The sequence below is a fragment of the Narcine bancroftii genome, chromosome 12 (genome assembly GCF_036971445.1).
Source record: "Narcine bancroftii isolate sNarBan1 chromosome 12, sNarBan1.hap1, whole genome shotgun sequence".
In the NCBI taxonomy this organism is placed as follows: Eukaryota; Metazoa; Chordata; class Chondrichthyes; order Torpediniformes; family Narcinidae; genus Narcine; species Narcine bancroftii.
This window is the reverse complement of record NC_091480.1, coordinates 58,843,538-58,868,408: the sequence shown is the minus strand read 5'-3', so window position 1 is coordinate 58,868,408 and position 24,871 is coordinate 58,843,538. Positions and strand designations below refer to the sequence as shown.

Here is a 24,871-nt window from a genome sequence, read left to right as displayed (position 1 = left end):
GGGGTACAGCACTATTGGGGTCAGGTCTGTCACTGTGTAACATTGGGGTACAGTTCTGGTGGGGACGGGTCTGTCACTATGTAACACCGGGTTGTAGTACTGTTGGGGTCGGGTCTGTCACTGTGTAACACTGGGGTACAGTACTAGTGGGGATGGGTCTATCACTGTGTAACACCGGGATACAGTACTGTTGGGGTCAGGTCTATCACTGTGTAACATTGGGGTACAGTACAGTTGGGGTCAGTTCTGGCACTGTGTAACACTGGGGTACAGTACTGGTGGGGACGAGTCTGTCACTGTGTAACACCGGGATACAGTACTGTTGGGGTCAGGTCTCTCACTGTGTAACATTGGGGAACAGTACTGGTGGGGATGGGTCTGTCAATGTGTAACATTGGGGTACAGTACTGGTGGGGACGGGTCTGTCACTATGTAACACCGGGTTACAGTACTGGTGGGGATGGGTCTGTCACTGTGTAACACTGGGGTACAGCACTGTTGGGGTCAGGTCTGTCACTGTGTAACACTGGGGTACAGTACTGGTGGGGACGAGTCTGTCTCTGTGTAACACTGGGGTACAGTACAGTTGGAGTCAGGTGTGGCACTATGTAACACTGGGGTACAGTACTGATGGGGACAGGTTGGTCACTGTGTAACACCGGGATATAGTACAATTGGGGTTGGGTCTGTCACTGTGTAACATTGGGGTACAGTACTGGTGGGGATGAGTCTGTCACTGTGTAACACTGGGGTACAGTACAGATGGGGTCAGGTCTGGCACTGTGTAACACTGGGGTACAGTACTGATGGGGACAGGTTGGTCACTGTGTAACACCGGGATATAGTACAATTGGGGTCGGGTCTGTCACTGTGTATAACTGGGGTACAGAACTGGTGAGCATGGGTCTGTCACTGTGTAACACTGGGGTACAGTATTATTGGGGTCAGGTCTGTCACTGTGTAACATTGGGATACAGTACTGGTGGGGACGGGTCTGTCACTATGTAACACCGGGTTATAGTACTGTTGGGGTCGGTTCTGTCACTGTGTAACACTGGGGTACAGTACTGGTGGGGATGGGTCTGTCACTGTGTAACACCGGGAATCAGTACTGTTGGGGTCGGGTCTGTCACTGTGTAACATTGGGGTACAGTACTGGTGGGGACGAGTCTGTCACTGTGTAACACTGAGGTACAGTACAGTTGGGGTCAGGCTTGCCACTGTGTAACATTGGGGTACAGTACAGGTGGGGACGGGTCTGTCATTATGTAACACCGGGTTACAGTACTGGTGGGTACGGGTCAGTTACTGTGTAACACTGAGGTACAGTACTGTTCGGGTTAGGTCTGTCATTGTGTCACACTGGGGTACAGTACTGTTGGGGTCGGGTCTGTCACTGTGTAACATTGGGGTACAGTACTGGTGGGGACGAGTCTGTCACTGTGTAACACTGGGATACAGTACTGGTGGGGATGGGTCTGTCACTGTGTAACACCGGGTAACAGTACTGTTGGGGTCGGGTCTGTCACTGTGTAACACTGGGGTACAGTACAGTTGGGGTCAGGTCTGTCACTGTGTAACACTGGGGTACAGTACTCTTGGGGTCGGGTCTGTCAATGTGTAACACTGGGGTACAGTACTGGTGGGGACGAGTCTGTCACTGTGTAACACTGGGGTACAGTACAGTTGGGGTCAGGTCTGTCACTGTGTAACACTGGGGTACAGTACTCTTGGGGTCGGGTCTGTCAATGTGTAACACTGGGGTACAGTACTGGTGGGGACGAGTCTGTCACTGGGTAACACCGGGATACAGTACTGTTGGTGTCGGGTCTGTCACTGTGTAACACTGGGGTACAGTACTGGTGGGGATGGGTCTGTCACTGTGTAACACTGGGGTACAGTATTATTGGGGTCAGGTCTGTCACTGTGTAACACTGGGGTACAGTACAGTTGGGGTCAGGTCTATCACTGTGTAACAATGGGGTACAGCACTGTTGGGGTCAGGTCAGTCACTGTGTAACATTGGGGTACAGTTCTGGTGGGGACAGGTCTGTCACTGTGTAACACCCGTGTACAGTATTGGTGGGGACGGGTCTGTCACTATTACACTGGGGTACAGGACTGTTGAGGTCAGGTTTGTCACTGTGTAACACTGGGGTACAGTACTGATGGGGACAGGTCTGTCACTGTGTAACATTGGGGTACAGTACTGGTGGGGACGAGTCTGTCTCTGTGTAACACTGGGGTACAGTACAGTTGGAGTCAGGTCTGGCACAATGTAACACTGGGGTACAGTACTGATGGGGACAGGTTGGTCACTGTGGAACACCGGGATATAGTACAATTGGGGTTGGGTCTGTCACTGTGTCACATTGGGGTACAGTACTGGTGGGGATGAGTCTGTCACTGTGTAACACTGGGGTACAGTTCAGATGGGGTCAGGTCTGGCACTGTGTAACACTGGGGTACAGTACTGATGGGGACAGGTTGGTCACTGTGTAACACCGGGATATAGTACAATTGGGGTTGGGTTTGTCACTGTGTATAACTGGGGTACAGAACTGGTGGGGATGGGTCTGTCACTGTGCAACACTGGGGTACAGTATTGTTGGGGTCAGGTCTGTCACTGTGTAACATTGGGGTACAGTACTGGTGGGGACGGGTCTGTCACTATGTAACACCGGGTTACAGTACTGTTGGGGTCGGGTCTGTCACTGTGTAACACTGGGGTACAGTACTGGTGGGGATGGGTCTGTCACTGTGTAACACCGGGAATCAGTACTGTTGGGGTCGGGTCTGTCACTGTGTAACATTGGGGTACAGTACTGGTGGGGACGAGTCTGTCACTGTGTAACACTGAGGTACAGTACAGTTGGGGTCAGGCTTGCCACTGTGTAACATTGGGGTACAGTACAGGTGGGGACGCGTCTGTCATTATGTAACACCGGGTTACAGTACTGGTGGGTACGGGTCAGTTACTGTGTAACACTGAGGTACAGTACTGTTCGGGTTAGGTCTGTCACTGTGTCACACTGGGGTACAGTACTGTTGGGTTCGGGTCTGTCACTGTGTAACATTGGGGAACAGTACTGGTGGGGACGAGTTGTCACTTTGTAACACTGGGATACAGTACTGGTGGGGATGGGTCTGTCACTGTGTAACACCGGGTAACAGTACTGTTGGGGTCGGGTCTGTCACTGTGTAACATTGGGGTACAGTACTGGTGCGGACGAGTCTGTCACTGTGTAACACTGGGTTACAGTACAGTTGGGGTCAGGTCTGTCACTGTGTAACACTGGGGTACAGTACTCTTGGGGTCGGGTCTGTCAATGTGTAACACTGGGGTACAGTACTGGTGGGGACGAGTCTGTCACAGGGTAACACCGGGATACAGTACTGTTGGTGTCGGGTCTGTCACTGTGTAACACTGGGGTACAGTACTGGTGGGGATGGGTCTGTCACTGTGTAACACTGGGGTACAGTATTATTGGGGTCAGGTCTGTCACTGTGTAACACTGGGGTACAGTACAGTTGGGGTCAGGTCTATCACTGTGTAACAATGGGGTACAGCACTATTGGGGTCAGGTCTGTCACTGTGTAACATTGGGGTACAGTTCTGGTGGGGACGGGTCTGTCACTATGTAACACCGGGTTGTAGTACTGTTGGGGTCGGGTCTGTCACTGTGTAACACTGGGGTACAGTACTAGTGGGGATGGGTCTATCACTGTGTAACACCGGGATACAGTACTGTTGGGGTCAGGTCTATCACTGTGTAACATTGGGGTACAGTACAGTTGGGGTCAGTTCTGGCACTGTGTAACACTGGGGTACAGTACTGGTGGGGACGAGTCTGTCACTGTGTAACACCGGGATACAGTACTGTTGGGGTCAGGTCTCTCACTGTGTAACATTGGGGAACAGTACTGGTGGGGATGGGTCTGTCAATGTGTAACATTGGGGTACAGTACTGGTGGGGACGGGTCTGTCACTATGTAACACCGGGTTACAGTACTGGTGGGGATGGGTCTGTCACTGTGTAACACTGGGGTACAGCACTGTTGGGGTCAGGTCTGTCACTGTGTAACACTGGGGTACAGTACAGTTGGGGTCAGGTCTGGCACTGTGTAACACTGGGGTACAGTACTGATGGGGACAGGTCGGTTACTGTGTAACACCGGGATATAGTACAATTGGGGTCGGGTCTGTCACTGTGTAACATTGGGGAACAGTACTGGTGGGGACGAGTTGTCACTTTGTAACACTGGGATACAGTACTGGTGGGGATGGGTCTGTCACTGTGTAACACCGGGTAACAGTACTGTTGGGGTCGGGTTTGTCACTGTGTAACATTGGGGTACAGTACTGGTGCGGACGAGTCTGTCACTGTGTAACACTGGGTTACAGTACAGTTGGGGTCAGGTCTGTCACTGTGTAACACTGGGGTACAGTATTATTGGGGTCAGGTCTGTCACTGTGTAACACTGGGGTACAGTACAGTTGGGGTCAGGTCTATCACTGTGTAACAGTGGGGTACAGCACTGTTGGGGTCAGGTCAGTCACTGTGTAACATTGGGGTACAGTTCTGGTGGGGACAGGTCTGTCACTGTGTAACACCCGTGTACAGTATTGGTGGGGACGGGTCTGTCACTATATTACACTGGGGTACAGGACTGTTGAGGTCAGGTTTGTCACTGTGTAACACTGGGGTACAGTACTGATGGGGACAGGTCTGTCACTGTGTAACATTGGGGTACAGTACTGGTGGGGACGAGTCTGTCTCTGTGTAACACTGGGGTACAGTACAGTTGGAGTCAGGTCTGGCACAATGTAACACTGGGGTACAGTACTGATGGGGACAGGTTGGTCACTGTGGAACACCGGGATATAGTACAATTGGGGTTGGGTCTGTCACTGTGTCACATTGGGGTACAGTACTGGTGGGGATGAGTCTGTCACTGTGTAACACTGGGGTACAGTTCAGATGGGGTCAGGTCTGGCACTGTGTAACACTGGGGTACAGTACTGATGGGGACAGGTTGGTCACTGTGTAACACCGGGATATAGTACAATTGGGGTTGGGTTTGTCACTGTGTATAACTGGGGTACAGAACTGGTGGGGATGGGTCTGTCACTGTGTAACACTGGGGTACAGTATTGTTGGGGTCAGGTCTGTCACTGTGTAACATTGGGGTACAGTACTGGTGGGGACGGGTCTGTCACTATGTAACACCGGGTTACAGTACTGTTGGGGTCGGGTCTGTCACTGTGTAACACTGGGGTACAGTACTGGTGGGGATGGGTCTGTCACTGTGTAACACCGGGAATCAGTACTGTTGGGGTCGGGTCTGTCACTGTGTAACATTGGGGTACAGTACTGGTGGGGACGAGTCTGTCACTGTGTAACACTGAGGTACAGTACAGTTGGGGTCAGGCTTGCCACTGTGTAACATTGGGGTACAGTACAGGTGGGGACGCGTCTGTCATTATGTAACACCGGGTTACAGTACTGGTGGGTACGGGTCAGTTACTGTGTAACACTGAGGTACAGTACTGTTCGGGTTAGGTCTGTCACTGTGTCACACTGGGGTACAGTACTGTTGGGTTCGGGTCTGTCACTGTGTAACATTGGGGAACAGTACTGGTGGGGACGAGTTGTCACTTTGTAACACTGGGATACAGTACTGGTGGGGATGGGTCTGTCACTGTGTAACACCGGGTAACAGTACTGTTGGGGTCGGGTCTGTCACTGTGTAACATTGGGGTACAGTACTGGTGCGGACGAGTCTGTCACTGTGTAACACTGGGTTACAGTACAGTTGGGGTCAGGTCTGTCACTGTGTAACACTGGGGTACAGTACTCTTGGGGTCGGGTCTGTCAATGTGTAACACTGGGGTACAGTACTGGTGGGGACGAGTCTGTCACAGGGTAACACCGGGATACAGTACTGTTGGTGTCGGGTCTGTCACTGTGTAACACTGGGGTACAGTACTGGTGGGGATGGGTCTGTCACTGTGTAACACTGGGGTACAGTATTATTGGGGTCAGGTCTGTCACTGTGTAACACTGGGGTACAGTACAGTTGGGGTCAGGTCTATCACTGTGTAACAATGGGGTACAGCACTATTGGGGTCAGGTCTGTCACTGTGTAACATTGGGGTACAGTTCTGGTGGGGACGGGTCTGTCACTATGTAACACCGGGTTGTAGTACTGTTGGGGTCGGGTCTGTCACTGTGTAACACTGGGGTACAGTACTAGTGGGGATGGGTCTATCACTGTGTAACACCGGGATACAGTACTGTTGGGGTCAGGTCTATCACTGTGTAACATTGGGGTACAGTACAGTTGGGGTCAGTTCTGGCACTGTGTAACACTGGGGTACAGTACTGGTGGGGACGAGTCTGTCACTGTGTAACACCGGGATACAGTACTGTTGGGGTCAGGTCTCTCACTGTGTAACATTGGGGAACAGTACTGGTGGGGATGGGTCTGTCAATGTGTAACATTGGGGTACAGTACTGGTGGGGACGGGTCTGTCACTATGTAACATTGGGGTACAGTACTGGTGGGGACGGGTCTGTCACTATGTAACACCGGGTTACAGTACTGGTGGGGATGGGTCTGTCACTGTGTAACACTGGGGTACAGCACTGTTGGGGTCAGGTCTGTCACTGTGTAACACTGGGGTACAGTACAGTTGGGGTCAGGTCTGGCACTGTGTAACACTGGGGTACAGTACTGATGGGGACAGGTCGGTTACTGTGTAACACCGGGATATAGTACAATTGGGGTCGGGTCTGTCACTGTATTACACTGGGGTACAGTACTGGTGGGGACGGGTCTGTCATTATATTACACTGGGGTACAGTACTGTTGAGGTCAGGTCTGTCACTGTGTAACATTGGGGTACAGTACTGGTGGGGACAGGTCTGTCACTGTGTAACACCCGTGTACAGTATTGGTGGGGACGGGTCTGTCACTATATTACACTGGGGTACAGTACTGTTGAGGTCAGGTTTGTCACTGTGTAACACTGGGGTACAGTACTGATGGGGACAGGTCTGGCACAATGTAACACTGGGGTACAGTACTGATGGGGACAGGTTGGTCACTGTGTAACACCGGGATATAGTACAATTGGGGTTGGGTCTGTCACTGTGTAACATTGGGGTACAGTACTGGTGGGGACGAGTCTGTCTCTGTGTAACACTGGGGTACAGTACAGTTGGAGTCAGTTCTGGCACAATGTAACACTGGGGTACAGTACTGATGGGGACAGGTTGGTCACTGTGTAACACCGGGATATAGTACAATTGGGCTTGGGTCTGTCACTGTGTAACATTGGGGTACAGTACTGGTGGGGATGAGTCTGTCACTGTGTAACACTGGGGTACAGTTCAGATGGGGTCAGGTCTGGCACTGTGTAACACTGGGGTACAGTACTGATGGGGACAGGTTGGTCACTGTGTAACACCGGGATATAGTACAATTGGGGTTGGGTTTGTCACTGTGTATAACTGGGGTACAGAACTGGTGGGGATGGGTCTGTCACTGTGTAACACTGGGGTACAGTATTGTTGGGGTCAGGTCTGTCACTGTGTAACATTGGGGTACAGTACTGTTGGGGACGGGTCTGTCACTATGTAACACCGGGTTACAGTACTGTTCGGGTCGGGTCTGTCACTGTGTAACACTGGGGTACAGTACTGGTGGGGATGGGTCTGTCACTGTGTAACACCGGGAATCAGTACTGTTGGGGTCGGGTCTGTCACTGTGTAACATTGGGGTACAGTACTGGTGGGGACGAGTCTGTCACTGTGTAACACTGAGGTACAGTACAGTTGGGGTCAGGCTTGCCACTGTGTAACATTGGGGTACAGTACAGGTGGGGACGGGTCTGTCATTATGTAACACCGGGTTACAGTACTGGTGGGTACGGGTCAGTTACTGTGTAACACTGAGGTACAGTACTGTTCGGGTTAGGTCTGTCACTGTGTCACACTGGGGTACAGTACTGTTGGGTTCGGGTCTGTCACTGTGTAACATTGGGGTACAGTACTGGTGGGGACGAGTCTGTCACTTTGTAACACTGGGATACAGTACTGGTGGGGATGGGTCTGTCACTGTGTAACACCGGGTAACAGTACTGTTGGGGTCGGGTCTGTCACTGTGTAACATTGGGGTACAGTACTCTAGGGGTCGGGTCTGTCACTGTGTAACATTGGGCTACAGTTCTGGTGGGGACGGGTCTGTCACTGTGTAACACCGGGATACAGTACTGTTGGGGTCGGGTTTGTCACTGTATAACACTGGGGTACAGTACTGGTGGGGACGAGTCTGTCACTGTGTAACACCGGGATACAGTACTGTTGGGGTCAGGTTTGTCACTGTGTAACATTGGGGTAGAGTAATGTTCGGGACGAGTCTGTCACTGTCTAACACTGAGGTACAGTACAGTTGAGGTAAGGTCTTCCACTGTGTAACACTGGGGTACAGTACTGATGGCGACAGGTCTGTCACTGTGTAACACCGAGATACAGTACTGTTGGGGTCGGGTCTGTCAATGTAAAACACTGGGGTACAGTACTGGTGGGGACGAGTCTGTCACTGGGTAACACCGGGATACAGTACTGTTGGTGTCGGGTTTGTCACTGTGTAACTCAGGGGTACAGTACTGGTGGGGATGGGTCTGTCACTGTGTAACACCGGGTAACAGTACTGTTGGGGTCGGGTCTGTCACTATGTAACACCGGGTTACAGTACTGTTGGGGTTTGGTCTGTCACTATGTAACATTGGGGTACAGTACTGGTGGGGACGGGTCTGTCACTATGTAACACCGGGTTACAGTACTGTTGGGGTTTGGTCTGTCACTGTGTAACATTGGGGTACAGTACTGGTGGGGACGAGTCTGTCACTGTGTAACACTGGGGTACAGTACAGTTGGGGTCAGGTCTGTCACTGTGTAACACTGGGGTACAGTACTGATGGTGACAGGTATGTCACTGTGTAACACCAGTATACAGTACTCTTGGGGTCGGGTCTGTCAATGTGTACCATTGTGGTACAGTACTGGTGGGGACGAGTCTGTCACTGGGTAACACTGAGGTACAGTACAGTTGGGGTCAGGTCTTCCACTGTGTAACACTGGGGTACAGTACTGATGGCGACAGGTCTGTCACTGTGTAACACCGGGATACAGTACTGTTGGGGTCGGGTCTGTCACTGTGTAACACTGGGGTACAGTACTGGTGGGGACGAGTCTGTCACTGGGTAACACCGGGATACAGTACTGTTGGTGTCGGGTCTGTCACTGTGTAACACTGGGGTACAGTACTGGTGGGGACAGGTCTGTCACTGTCTAACACTGAGGTACAGTACAGTTGAGGTCAGGTCTTCCACTGTATAACACTGGGGTACAGTACTGATGGCGACAGGTCTGTCACTGTGTAACACCGGGATACAGTACTGTTGGGGTCGGGTCTGTCACTGTATAACACTGGGGTACAGTACTGGTGGGGACGAGTCTGTCACTGGGTAACACCGGGATACAGTACTGTTGGTGTCGGGTTTGTCACTGTGTAACACTGAGGTACAGTACTGGTGGGGATGGGTCTGTCACTGTGTAACACCGGGAATCAGTACTGTTGGGGTTTGGTCTGTCACTGTGTAACACTGGGGTACAGTACTGATGGGGACAGGTCTGTCACTGTGTAATACCAGTATACAGTACTCTTGGGTCGGGTCTGTCAATGTGTAACACTGGGGTACAGTACAGGTGGGGACGAGTCTGTCACTGGGTAACACTGAGGTACAGTACAGTTGGGGTCAGGTCTTCCACTGTGTAACACTGGGATACAGTACTGATGGCGACAGGTCTGTCACTGTGTCACACCGGGATACAGTACTGTTGGGGTCGGGTCTGTCACTGTGTAACACTGGGGTACAGTACTGGTGGGGATGGGTCTGTCACTGTGTAACACTGGGGTACTATATTGTTGGGGTCAGGTCTGTCACTGTGTAACACTGGGGTACAGTACAGTTGGGGTCAGGTCTATCACAGTGTAACATTGGGGTACAACACTGTTGGGGACGAGTCTGTCACTGTGTAACACTGGGGTACAGTACAGTTGGGGTCAGGTCTGTCACTGTGTAACACCGGGTTATAGTACTGTTGGGGTCGGGTCTGTCACTGTGTAACACTGGGGTACAGTACTGGTGGGGATGGGTCTGTCACTGTGTAACACCGGGATACAGTACTGTTGGGGTCGGGCCTGTCACTGTGTAACATTGGGGTACAGTTCTGGTGGGGATGAGTCTGTCACTGTGTAACACTGGGGTACAGTACAGTTGGGGTCAGGTCTGTCACTGTGTAACACTGGGGTACAGTACAGTTGGGGTCAGGTCTATCACTGTGTAACATTGGGGTACAGCACTGTTGGGGACGAGTCTGTAACTGTGTAACAATGGGGTACAGTACAGTTGGGGTCAGGTCTGTCACTGTGTAACATTGGGGTACAGTACTGGTGGGGACGAGTCTGTCACTGTGTAACACTGGGGTACAGTACAGTTGGGGTCAGGTCTGTCACTGTGTAACACTGGGGTACAGTACTGATGGGGACAGGTCTGTCACTGTGTAACACCAGTATACAGTACTCTTGGGGTCAGCTCTGTCAATGTGTAACTCTGGGGTACAGTACTGGTGGGGACAAGTCTGTCACTGGGTAACACTGAGGTACAGTACAGTTGAGGTCAGGTCTTCCACTGTGTAACACTGGGGTACAGTACTGATGGCGACAGGTCTGTCACTGTGTAACACCGGGATACAGTACTGTTGGGGTCGGGTCTGTCACTGTATAACACTGGGGTACAGTACTGGTGGGGACGTGTTTGTCAATGGGTAACACCGGGATACAGTACTGTTGGTGTCGGGTTTGTCACTGTGTAACACTGGGGTACAGTACTGGTGGGGATGGGTCTGTCACTGTGTAACACTGGGGTACAGTACTGATGGGGACATGTCTGTCACTGTGTAATATTGGGGTGCAGTACTGGTGTGGACGGGTCTGTCACTATGTAACACCGGGTTACAGTACTGTTGAGGTCAGGTCTGTCACTGTGTAACATTGGGGTACAGTACTGGTGGGGACGGGTCTGTCACTATGTAACACCGGGTTACAGTACTGTTGGGGATGGGTCTGTCACTGTATTACACTGGGGTACAGTACTGGTGGGGACGGGTCTGTCACTATATTACACTGGGGTACAGTACTGTTGAGGTCAGGTCTGTCACTGTGTAACATTGGGGTACAGTACTGGTGGGGACAGGTCTGTCACTGTGTAACACCCGTGTACAGTATTGGTGGGGACGGGTCTGTTACTAGATTGCATTGGGGTACAGTACTTTTGAGGTCAGGTCTGTCAGTGTAACACTGGGGTACAGTATACTGATGGGGACAGGTCTCTCACTGTGTCACATTGGGGTACAGTACTGGTGGGGACGAGTCTGTCAATGGGTAACACCGGGACACAGTACTGTTGGTGTCGGGTTTGTCACTGTGTAACACTGGGGTACAGTACTAGTGGGGATGGGTCTGTCACTGTGTAACACCGGGAATCAGTACTGTTGGGGTTTGGTCTGTCACTGTGTAACATTGGGGTACAGTACTGGTGGGGACGAGTCTGTCACTGTGTAACACTGGGGTACAGTACAGTTGGGGTCAGGTCTGTCACTGTGTAACACCAGTATAAAGTACTCTTGGGGTCGGGTCTGTCAATGTGTAACACTGGGGTACAGTACTGGTGGGGACAAGTCTGTCACTGGGTAACACTGAGGTACAGTACAGTTGGGGTCAGGCTTGCCACTGTGTAACATTGGGGTACAGTACAGGTGGGGACGGGTCTGTCACTATGTAACACCGGGTTACAGTACTGGTGGGGACGGGTCAGTAACTGTGTAACACTGAGGTACAGTACTGTTCGGGTTAGGTCTGTCACTGTGTCACACTGGGGTACAGTATTGTTGGGGTCGGGTCTGTCACTGTGTAACATTGGGGTACAGTACTGGTGGGGACGAGTCTGTCACTGTGTAACACTGGGGTACAGTACAGTTGGGGTCAGGTCTGTCACTGTGTAACATTGGGGTACAGTACTGTTGGGGTCGGGTCTGTCAATGTGTAACACTGGGGTACAGTACTGGTGGGGACGAGTCTGTCACTGGGTAACACCGGGATACAGTACTGTTGGTGTCGGGTCTGTCACTGTGTAACACTGGGGTACATTACTGGTGGGGATGGGTCTGTCACTGTGTAACACTGGGGTACAGTATTATTGGGGTCAGGTCTGTCACTGTGTAACACTGGGGTACAGTACAGTTGGGGTCAGGTCTGTCACTGTGTAACATTGGGGTACAGTTCTGGTGGGGACGGGTCTGTCACTATGTAACACCGGGTTATAGTACTGTTGGGGTCGGGTCTGTCACTGTGTAACACTGGGGTACAGTACTAGTGGGGATGGGTCTGTCACTGTGTAACACCGGGATACAGTACTGTTGGGGTCAGGTCTATCACTGTGTAACATTGGGGTACAGTACAGTTGGGGTCAGGTCTGGCACTGTGTAACACTGGGGTACAGTACTGGTGGGGATGGGTCTGTCACTGTGTAACAACGGGAATCAGTACTGTTGGGGTCAGGTCTCTCACTGTGTAACATTGGGGAACAGTACTGGTGGCGACAGGTCTGTCACTGTGTAACACCGGGATACAGTACTGGTGGGGATGGGTCTGTCACTGTGTAACAACGGGAATCAGTACTGTTGGGGTCGGTTCTGTCACTGTGTAACATTGGGGTACAGTACTGGTGGGGACGAGTCTGTCACTGTGTAACACTGAGGTACAGTACAGTTGGGGTCAGGCTTGCCACTGTGTAACATTGGGGTACAGTACAGGTGGGGACGGGTCTGTCACTATGTAACACCGGGTTACAGTACTGGTGGGGACGGGTCAGTTACTGTGTAACACTGAGGTACAGTACTGTTCGGGTTAGGTCTGTCACTGTGTCACACTGGGGTACAGTACTGTTGGGGTCGGGTCTGTCACTGTGTAACATTGGGGTACAGTACTGGTGGGGACGAATCTGTCACTGTGTAACACTGGGGTACAGTACTGGTGGGGATGGGTCTGTCACTGTGTAACACTGGGTAACAGTACTGTTGGGGTCGGGTCTGTCACTGTGTAACATTGGGGTACAGTACTGGTACGGACGAGTCTGTCACTGTGTAACACTGGGGTACAGTACAGTTGGGGTCAGGTCTGTCACTGTGTAACACCGGGTAACAGTACTGTTGGGGTCGGGTCTGTCACTGTGTAACATTGGTGTACAGTACTGGTGTGGACGAGTCTGTCACTGTGTAACACAGGGGTGTAGTACAGTTGGGGTCAGGTCTGTCACTGTGTAACACTGGGGTACAGCACTGTTGGGGACGAGTCTGTCACTGTGTAACACTGGGGTACAGTACAGTTGGGGTCAGGTCTGTCACTGTGTAACATTGGGGTACAGTTCTGGTGGGGACGGGTCTGTCACTGTATAACACCGGGATACAGTGCTGTTGGGGTCGGGTCTGTCACTGTATAACACTGGGGTACAGTACTGGTGTGGACGAATCTGTTACTGTGTAACACCAGGTAACAGTACTGTTGGGGTCGGGTCTGTCACTGTGTAACATTGGGGTACAGTACTGGTGGTGACGAGTCTGTCACTGTGTAACACTGGGGTACGGTACAATTGGGGTCAGGTCTGTCACTGTGTAACACTGGGGTACAGTACTGATGGGGACAGGCCTGTCACTGTGTAACACCAGTATACAGTACTCTTGGGGTCGGGTCTGTCAATGTGTAACACTGGGGTACAGTACTGGTGGGGACGAGTCTGACACTGGGTAACACCGGGATACAGTACTGTTGGTGTCGGGTCTGTCACTGTGTAACACTGGGGTACAGTACTGGTGGGGATGGGTCTGTCACTGTGTAACACTGGGGTACTATATTGTTGGGGTCAGGTCTGTCACTGTGTAACACTGGGGTACAGTACAGTTGGGGTCAGGTCTGTCACTGTGTAACATTGGGGTACAGTTCTGGTGGGGTCGGGTCTGTCACTGTGTAACATTGGGATACAGTACTGGTGGGGATGAGCCTGTCACTGTGTAACACTGGGGTACAGTACAGTTGGGGTCAGGTCTGGCACTGTGTAACACTGGGGTACAGTACTGATGGGGACAGGTCGGTTACTGTGTAACACCGGGATATAGTACAATTGGGGTCGGGTCTGTCACTGTGTAACACTGGGGAACAGTACTGGTGGGGATGGGTCTCTCACTGTGTAACACTGGGGTACAGTATTGTTGGGGTCAGGTCTGTCACTGTGTAACATTGGGGTACAGTACTGGTGGGGACGGGTCTGTCACTATGTGACACCGGGTTACAGTACTGTTGGGGATGGGTCTGTCACTGTATTACACTGGGGTACAGTACTGGTGGGGACGGGTCTGTCACTATATTACACTGGGGTACAGTACTGGTGGGGACAGGTCTGTCACTGTGTAACACCCGTGTACAGTATTGGTGGGGACGGGTCTGTCACTAGATTACATTGGGGTACAGTACTGTTGAGGTCAGGTCTGTCAGTGTAACACTGGGGTACAGTACTGATGGGGACAGGTCTCTCACTGTGTAACATTGGGGTACAGTACTGGTGGGGACGAGTCTGTCAATGGGTAACACCGGGATACAGTACTGTTGGTGTCGGGTTTGTCACTGTGTAACACTGGGGTACAGTACTGGTGGGGATGGGTCTGTCACTGTGTAACACCGGGAATCAGTACTGTTGGGGTTTGGTCTGTCACTGTGTAACATTGGGGTACAGTACTGGTGGGGACGGGTCTGTCACTGTGTAACACTGGGGTACAGTACAGTTGGGGTCAGGTCTGTCACTGTGTAACACTGGGGTACAGTACTGATGGGGACAGGTCTGTCACTGTGTAACACCAGTATACAGTACTCTTGGGGTCGGGTCTGTCAATGTGTAACATTGGGGTACAGTTCTGGTGGGGACGGGTCTGTCACTGTGTAACACCGGGATACAGTACTGTTTGGGTCGGGTCTGTCACTGTATAACACTGGGGTACAGTACTGGTGGGGACGAGTCTGTTACTGTGTAACACCGGGTAACAGTACTGTTGGGGTCGGGTCTGTCACTGTGTAACATTGGGGTACAGTACTGGTGGTGACGAGTCTGTCACTGTGTAACACTGGGGTACGGTACAGTTGGGGTCAGGTCTGTCACTGTGTAACACTGGGGTACAGTCCTGATGGGGACAGGCCTGTCACTGGGTTACACCGGGATACAGTACTGTTGGTGTCGGGTCTGTCACTGTGTAACACTGGGGTACAGTACTGGTGGGGATGGGTCTGTCACTGTGTAACACTAGGGTACTATATTGTTGGGGTCAGGTCTGTCACTGTGTAACACTGGGGTACAGTACAGTTGGGGTCAGGTCTGTCACTGTGTAACATTGGGGTACAGTTCTGGTGGGGACGGGTCTGTCACTGTGTAACATTGGGATACAGTACTGGTGGGGATGAGCCTGTCACTGTGTAACACTGGGGTACAGTACAGTTGGGGTCAGGTCTGGCACTGTGTAACACTGGGGTACAGTACTGATGGGGACAGGTCGGTTACTGTGTAACACCGGGATATAGTACAATTGGGGTCGGGTCTGTCACTGTGTAACACTGGGGAACAGTACTGGTGGGGATGGGTCTTTCACTGTGTAACACTGGGGTACAGTATTGTTGGGGTCAGGTCTGTCACTGTGTAACATTGGGGTACAGTACTGGTGGGGACGGGTCTGTCACTATGTAACACCGGGTTACAGTACTGTTGGGGATGGGTCTGTCACTGTATTACACTGGGGTACAGTACTGGTGGGGACGGGTCTGTCACTATATTACACTGGGGTACAGTACTGGTGGGGACAGGTCTGTCACTGTGTAACACCCGTGTACAGTATTGGTGGGGACGGGTCTGTCACTAGATTACATTGGGGTACAGTACTGTTGAGGTCAGGTCTGTCAGTGTAACACTGGGGTACAGTACTGATGGGGACAGGTCTCTCACTGTGTAACATTGGGGTACAGTACTGGTGGGGACGAGTCTGTCAATGGGTAACACCGGGATACAGTACTGTTGGTGTCGGGTTTGTCACTGTGTAACACTGGGGTACAGTACTGGTGGGGATGGGTCTGTCACTGTGTAACACCGGGAATCAGTACTGTTGGGGTTTGGTCTGTCACTGTGTAACATTGGGGTACAGTACTGGTGGGGACGAGTCTGTCACTGTGTAACACTGGGGTACAGTACAGTTGGGGTCAGGTCTGTCACTGTGTAACACTGGGGTACAGTACTGATGGGACAGGTCTGTCACTGTGTAACACCAGTATACAGTACTCTTGGGGTCGGGTCTGTCAATGTGTAACACTGGGGTACAGTACTGGTGGGGACGAGTCTGTCACTGTGTAACACTGAGGTACAGTACAGTTGGGGTCAGGCTTGCCACTGTGTAACATTGGGGTACAGTACTGGTGGGGACAGGTCTGTCACTGTGTAATATTCGGATACAGTACTGGTGGGGACAGGTCTGTCACTGTGTAATACCCGTGTACAGTATTGGTGGGGACGGGTATGTCACTGGGGTGCAGTCCATGTCAAGAGACAGGAATCACTCACCGGCCCCACAAAGCCCAACAATCCTGTGCGTACAAAGGGCGATTCACTGATCGGGGCTCCGACAGAGTTTATGGGGAAAACCTGTGGGTGGGAGAAGTGTCAGGTAGGGAGGATTCAGAGAAGGAGCAGATAATTGTGAACCAGGAGAGTTAATCGGGGAGTGGAAAGAGGGAGGGGGCAAATGGAGAGAGGTAAATGGAGGGGCGAGTAGTGGTGGGGTGAGAAGGTGAGGTGGGAGAAAGGAGAGAGGCAAAGGGGAAGAGGTGGAATAGAGTGGGAGGGGAAGTGGTGGAATGGGAGGGTGAGAGAGGTGGAGAGGGGTAGACAAGGTCGAAGGATGCGAGGAGGAATTGGAAAAAGGCGGCAGAAGGGAGAGGGGGAAGGATTGAGGGGGAGTGAAGGGAGTGGGTGGAAGGGAGTGGGGGGAAGGGAGAGGGGGGAGGGAGAGGGGGGGAGGGAGAGGGGGGAGGGAGAGGGGGGGAGGGAGGGTGGAAGGGAGAGGGGGAGGGAGGGTGGAAGGGAGAGGGGGGAGGGAGGGGGGGAGGGAGGGGGGAAGGGAGGGGGGGAAGGGAGAGGGGGGGAGGGACGGTGGAAGGGAGAGGGGGGAGGGAGGGGGGGAGGGAGGGGGGAAGGGGGGGGAAGGGAGAGGGTGGAAGGGAGAGGGGGAGGGAGGGGGGAAGGGAGGGGGAAGGGAGGGGGGAAGGGAGGGGGGGAAGGGAGGGGGGGAAGGGAGGGGGGGAAGGGAGAGGGGGAAGGGAGAGGGGGGAAGGGAGAGGGGAACGGGGAAGGGAGAGGGGAACGGGGATGGGAGAGGGGAACGGGGATGGGAGAGGGGAACGGGGATGGGAGAGGGGAACGGGGATGGGAGAGGGGAACGGGGATGGGAGAGGGGAACGGGGATGGGAGTGGGGAACGGGGATGGGAGAGGGGAACGGGGATGGGAGAGGGGGCGAGGAGGATGGGAGTGGGGAGGAGAGGGTGAGGGGACAAAAGGAGTAGAGTGAGGAGAGGAGGCATTGGGGGAGAGATGGGTGAGATGAGAGAGATGGTGGTAGAAGTGGGGGTAGAGAGTGCGAGAAGCGACAGAAAGGAAAAGGGAGTAGGAGATGTACGGTGAGATGCGGGAACAGTAGGGAGAGAGTGAAAACAACAGGAATTAATTGGTTAATGCATTGCCTGTCCAGAAACCAAGGTGCACAGTGCTCCAGGTTTGATCTATCCCAGGGTCACAGAGACGGGAACTGTGTTCTTGCTCCCGGTGTGGTCTGTCCCAGGGATACGGGAACTGTGCATGGTGCTCCCGGTGTGGTCTGACCCAGGGACATGGGGACAGGAACTGTGCACGGCGCACCCGGTTTGGTCTAACCCAGGGACACAGAGACGGGAACTGTGCATGGTCCTCCTGGTTTGGTCTGGCCCAGGAACATGGAGACGGGAACTGTGCACGGTGCTCCCGGTGTGGACTGACCCAGAGACATGGAGACAGGAACTGTGCACTGCGCTACTAAACTTCCTGCCCTCTCCCAGTCCAACTCCCCCACAATATCTCCTGTGAAGCACTCACCTCGAAGGTGTTTCGAGTGAATCCTGGCAGACCATAGTAGAGGGAGCCACTGACTCGGTTACTGGTGCAGATCTCGCCGATCTCGTCAGTCCTGCATAGTTGTGGGAGTCCAGAGAGCCTTACCGTGCAGAGAGTGACTGGTGGGGTGTGGGGAGAGAGAGGAATACATGAAGCAGAGGTGAGAGGTGGTGGGGGAGGAAGGATCAACCCTCCTAACAGCATGCACCCCACACTCCCCAAGATTAATGGGGGGAGGGGCAGTGGGGAGAGCGGGGGATGGGAGCGGGCCGGGGAGAACAGAGAGTGGGGATGATTGTGGGGGAGATATAGGTGGTGGGTGGAGTCAGCGATGGGAAGGGATGAGGTGGGGTGTGGTGAGTGGATGGGGGCATGTGGGACCTCCTCTATCTTTTCCCTCGCTTCACCTGTCTCCCTCCATCTCCCTCAGCCTGGTAGTATGTCCCTCTGATGGATCTCCCACTCCCAGGAAGGGAGAACTCTCCCTCAGATGGATCTTCAAGCCACAAGGTGTAGGTCCCTCTCTTCTACCTACCTCCGGGCAGTGCATGACCCACATCCTGCACAGTCAGTGCCAAATTCTTGTCCTCAGGATTGACGCGGATCACTCCGAAGCTCAGACTGTTCATGGCCAGGACAGCTCGTCCAGCAACTGGAGTTCCCTGCTGTCCACACCTGGAAAACCATTCATGTTCAGACACCACTCTGTACAACCCTTCCCTCCCATCGGTCAAGTTGAACACAACCTCCTGCTGGGTGGAGTTAGTCCATGCACTCCACATCTGCCACATTATCCTTCCCCCATCTACAGGTCAGGGGTGTGAGGGAACACTCCCACAGCTCTGAGGGCAGCAATAATATCCCACCTTGGCAGCAGTACCAATCCCCAAATGCAAAGCAAAGCATCTGTCAGTGGTACGGAGCTGAGCTGCCAACTTCAGCAGACACAGGGAGCCTCTCACCTGTCCGAGGGGTCTATGCCACTGCCTACCTGCGGATGGCCACAGTAAGCCCCTCTGGAGAGGTTGCACAAGGACAGATGGCCTCAGGCCTGAGACCACGTGTCTGGAACACTTTCAGGAACGCATCACAGGAGGACACTGACCCTGGAACACAGGAGATGGTAGTCAGAGGGAAGGGCGAGATGGAGGGGAGTAGGGGGAAGTGAGAGAGGTGGGTGGAGAGAAGAGGGAGAGGGAGGAGAGGAAGAGGGTAAATTTCGGGGACATGTGTGGAGGGAACGAGGACTCACAAGGATTAGCTCCGTCTGTCACAATGAGCATGCGGATGGAGAGAGATTCGAGTCTTTCTGCTCAGAATGAGCAATCATTGCCCAGTGCAGGTCGCGACACTTCACCAGGGCCACCTTGGCTGTGGGGGTGAGAGAAGGGTGACATAAGCTCAGTATGGTCCACACCCCCAAAACTCCAGGGGATACAAGCCCACTCGTCCTCATGGGACATCCCACCCATTCCACTGATGGGTCCTGTAAACCTTCTCTGAACTGCTCCCCAGGCACTCTTCACTCCTGCTGGACCTGTGCACAAGAGCCCGGTGAATCAGCAGGACGTCCAGATCCCTCTGGGTCTCATAACTCTGCAATCTCCCTCTGATTCAATTACTCCATTTGCAGGTCAATTGTGGACACTTTATTTGAGAAAAGATATAGTGGTGTTGGAGAGGGTTCAGATAAATTTACTAGAATGATACCAGGAGGAATGATCATCGGCTCTTGAATGAACTCGTTGTGGAGTACAGAAGGATGAAGGGGGAACGTCATAGAGACACTTTGAATGGACAGAGTAGATGTTTCCCATGGTCAGGGAGTCTAGAACAGGGCACAACTTCAGGATAAAAGGGTGTAAATTTAAAACAGAGATGTGGAAATATTTCTTTAATCAGAAGGTCATGAGTTTGTGGAACTTGTTGCAACAGGTGGCTGTGGAAGTGAGAGTCATTGGGTGTATCTGAGGCAGAGATTTGATTAGTCAGGGGTTACGGGGAGAAGGCCGGGGAGTGGGGCTGAGTGGGAGGATGGATCAGCTCATGATTAGAATGACGGTGCAGATTCGATGGGCCAATGGGCCTACCTTTGGTCCTATATCTTGTGACCATGGTTGGAAACTGAGCTCCGTCCTGGCCACCAGAATGCTGGAGAGGTGATCACACCAAAGAGGGTGCAAATATCCGGGACAGGACTGAAGCACCACAGGAGGGATAGGCTTGGGGTTAGTCTCTTTCTCGGGCGAGGAGTGTGAGATGTCTCCAACCAGTGGGACAGAAAACTGGATTGAGTTATCTATTGTCACCTTTACTGAGGTACAGAGAAAAGTTTTGTTTTGTATGGTGTCCAGGCAAATCCACCCATAAACAAGTAGAACTGGTAGTGCAAAAATAAAACAGGAATGCAGATGTGGTGTTACAGGCGCTTTCAAATTGCAGCACCTGGGTAGCCTTCCAGGACCCGGATAAGATGACTGGGTCGTGTATGCCTCCTGCACCTTTCAAATGGCAGCCTAACCAACCTGTTAAATCATCAACCTGGCGATATAAGGGGGATCCCGCCCCTGCGATGACATGGTGAGTGACATGTCATGCAATTATGGTGAATCCCCTGTTCCCTGAGTTCTTTCTGTTTAAAGTTCCAGAGTAACCGGATGAGCCATTTCCCCTTTCAAATCAGCGGAGGACACCGAGTGGCCGTTGAGCACAAGATGGCAATTCACTGTTTTAATGTCACGCCTGCTTGATATTTGGATCTATGGAAAACACTATTAAAATTTGAATCTCTAGTCCGTTGGTACTTCCAGCCTCAAAGCATCAGGGCCAAGTTCGCAGTAATCCAGCCAGCATTCAACTTGCTTGTTTATCGGGCATGGTTGGCGTCGCAGTTAGCGCCTCACCATGATAGCGCTAGTACCCGAGTTTGAATCCCGCGCTGCCTGTAAGGAATTTGTACCTTCTCCACGTGTTTGTGTGGGTTTCCTCCAGGTGCTCCAGTTTCCTCCCACCCTCCAAAATGTGTGGGGTTGTTAGTCAATTTTGGGTGAAAATGGGCGGCACAAATTTCAATGGCTGAAATCCGCTTCTACTGTGCTGCATGTCAATTTTTTTTAATTTAAATTTATTCTCGCCCCCCTCATTGAGCAGGAGATACGTGAGCTTATGAACCTCCAGACTGAAGGACAATTTCTTTCCTGCTGCTACCAGATACTTGAATGGATCTCTTTGTTAGAAAAAACAAAGCTGACTAATTTGGGGTGTAACGCGACAGTCTGTGACTTGCTCTAACACAGAGGTTCTCAGCCTTTTTCTTCCCACTCACATCCACTTTTAGTAATCCCTAGGTCATCAGTGCTCTGTGATTAGTAAGGGATTGCTTAAGGTGGGATGTGAGTGGGAAAGGAAGGTTGAGAATCACTGCTCTAGACCCATTATTACTGAAATATTTTGCTTGAGAAAAACTGTCATTGGCCCATTTCTTTTGGAGTTCTGAAACCGTGCACATAACAAGTCAATGAGGGGCGAGTAAAACAGTGGGTTTGCTCTAACACAGAGGTTCTCAGCCTTTTCCTTCCCACTCACATCCCCACCTTAAGCAATCCCTTACTAATCACAGAGCACCGATGCCTTGGGATTACTTAAAGTGGGATGTGAGTGGGAAGGAAAAGGTCGAGAACCACTGCTCTAACACTATTGTTTTATTATCCACTACCTGCTGTCCTTCAGTATGGGTTGATTTGCCTGGGTAACCGCTTTTCACTGCATCTCAGCACACATCACAATGATGATCAACATCTCTCTGCTGTTCCCCCCACCCTTCTGGTTCCTCCTCGTTGCTTGGGTCAAATTCCTGAATGGAACAGGTGTCAAATTAATGCTCACCCATGGGTTGGCACCTGAAGCTGGGGGCATGACAGCCTCTCCTCTCAGCACAAGACTCTGCAGAGCCTGGGAGCACCCAATTATTACTGAAATATTTTGCTTGAGAAAAATTGTCATTGGCCCATTTCTTTTGGAGTTCTGAAACCGTGCACATAACAAGTCAATGAGGGGGGCGATTAAAACAGTGGGTTTCAAACTTTTTCTTTCCACTGCGGCTGCACAACATTGGCAAGGGTGTAGCCGAATAGAGTTGACTGCCTCTGATCTGCCCTGCACCAATTTACTCATTAATCTCGCTCTCAACGCATTCCCACCAGTTTCAAGGCTGCAACACTTTCTTCACACATACACTATTTATAGTCAGCTCCTTGTTATATGGTCAACAAATGTCCTTTGTGGAAATTTAATAATGATGCTAGGAGAAGAATTTAAACAATGATACGAGCTGTCAGGTGAGCTGTTGCCTGAGCAATTCCTACTTCAGCTGCACAAGTGGCAATTGCATTCAGTAGATGCTATCAAACTGCAGCACCCAGTTAACCCTCCCGGGGACCGGGTCGCCCTCCCGGGGACCGGGTAGCCCTCTGTCATGGGTGCAGGATGCACTTTTCCAATCGCAGGTGAACCTACCTGTTAAATCGTCAACCTGGCGATTTAAGGGGGGAATCCCTTAAATCACGTGGTTAGTGACATGTGACACTGACACAGGAAGTATCGGCCGTCAGTCTTTCTTCCCCATCCCACTAGCCGTCAGTAGACCCCCCCCCCCCATCATCCATCGCCAGACACGCCTCCACCTCAACAACTTGCCGCTGACACAAATGGGTCGTGGGGGTGGTTGCTGCCACAATGTACAACAGCTCAATGAGAGAGTGGAAGTAATGGCTGTATCCCTTACCCTGGCGCTGGCAGAGCAGTTCCAGCGATGTGGGGGGGGGTTATGGATGAGGACGACGGCCATTGCTGGCGCACTCCTTCATTAAGGTGTCGTCTCGAACTGGAGCGGCGTTTGCAGCAGTGGCATGTCACGGCGCCCCACTCTCCCTGCCAATCACGGCGCCCCACTCTCCCTGCCAATCACGGCGCCCCACTCTCCCTGCCAATCACGGCACCCCACTCTCCCCGATCGCGGCCACGGGATTTGAGCCAGGGGTTTCCCTGTGATACACACAGGCAAGCACCAACGTCACCAGAGTAACCTAGTCGCCATTTCCCCCTTTCAATTCGCCAGAGCAGGGACACCCGGGTAAGTTTTACTGGGTCCCTTGACCACCTCTGAGGTAGGTCAGGGACCCCGTTGTACCCTTTCAAATAGCCATGTACCTGGGTCGTTAACTGAGCAAATTGCCCGTTAGCCCCATTTTACACGGTAGTTTGAAAGGGACAGTGAGTCACAGAGTGCAGGGTGGGGTGAGAGGTTTGTTCAAGAATCTGATTACAGCCATAAAGGAGCTGTTCTTGAATCTGGAGGTTGGTTATTTCGAGCTCATGCACCTTCATCCTGGCGGGAGGAGACGGGAATGTGATCGGGGTGGGACAGGCTGCTGGAAGGAACGCAGGTCAGGCAGCATCCACGGAGGGAAATAGTTACGACTTCAGATTCCACCCTTCATCGAGACCCCTGAACTGCAACATCGATGGGCCGTTTCTTCCACCGATACTAAAAGCTTTTGGCAGCAAAAAACCACCTGCAACAATACCAGTGCCTGCTAAATATATTGGCAGCAATCGACAAGGTCCTACCTTTGTGCGCATGCACCCTCTGGACCCAGGTCAGGGGAGCATTCTTCATGACCACATAGGGGATGCTGATGGTGTGAATCTTGTTCATTATGCTCTGTGAAGGAGAGAAAAGGTGGGGGGGGGGGGGGGGGGGAGATTGGGGGTGGAGGAGAGTGGGGAGGGGGGAGAGCAGGGGGCGAAGGGGAAGAGTGGAGGGTGGGGTAGGGGGGAGAGAGAGAATGGGTGGGACAGGGTGAGAGGGGGGGGGGGTAAAGTGGAAAGAAAGGGGAACACGGTAGGAGGAGAGGGAGTGAAGGGGGAGATCGATCAGTCCAGGCATCAGAGTGGGAATCACATTGCCAGACCCTACCCGCAGAGAGAGACCAGCCCCACCATCCCTGGCCTCAAACCTCTAGGGGACAGAATTGCAGTCCCACTGAGCTCCAACAGAAGAAATATTCATCCCTGCCTGAATCCCACCCTCCCTCAAATCTGAAACTGTGCAACTACCCATTTGCAGCTCTATTCCTTTGTCCCCTCTTGTGATTTACCCCCAACTCACCACTAACCTCCCTGTCTGTCACCCATGACCTTCTCCACTTATATCTGGACCCGCATCCCACTCGGCCCTCCTTCGCTCTGGGGAAAATACCCAGCCTGTCCAAATTGTGTGCAAGACCGTACTGGGCTGCACTGTGGAGAAGGGGTAGTCTTGGTGGGGGAGGAGGGGGATACAGCCTGATTGGTAGGTCCACACACTGAGGATGGAGAAAGAGAGAACAAGGCGAATGTGCGAGGTCATAGCGGACACATGGAGAGATAGATCCCCAGCCAGATCAGTGCGGTGACACACTCTGGGAGGTCCGGCTCTGGTGGGAATCATCGAGTTGATGCATGGAGCT

General features: G+C 52.4%; 1 protein-coding gene across 1 annotated transcript in view; it reads right to left on the bottom strand.

Moving 5' to 3' along the window:
• The window catches only part of LOC138747166 (disco-interacting protein 2 homolog B-like), a 218,102-nt gene extending 194,024 nt beyond the window's left edge, over positions 1 to 24,078 (bottom strand). Inside the window, 7 exon segments of the mRNA XM_069906148.1 lie at positions 16,781 to 16,861; positions 18,345 to 18,481; positions 18,898 to 19,037; positions 19,354 to 19,468; positions 19,615 to 19,656; positions 19,659 to 19,733; positions 23,991 to 24,078. Coding sequence (XP_069762249.1) covers positions 16,781 to 16,861; positions 18,345 to 18,481; positions 18,898 to 19,037; positions 19,354 to 19,468; positions 19,615 to 19,656; positions 19,659 to 19,733; positions 23,991 to 24,078 — 678 coding nt within the window.
• Positions 24,079 to 24,871: the final 793 nt, after the last annotated feature.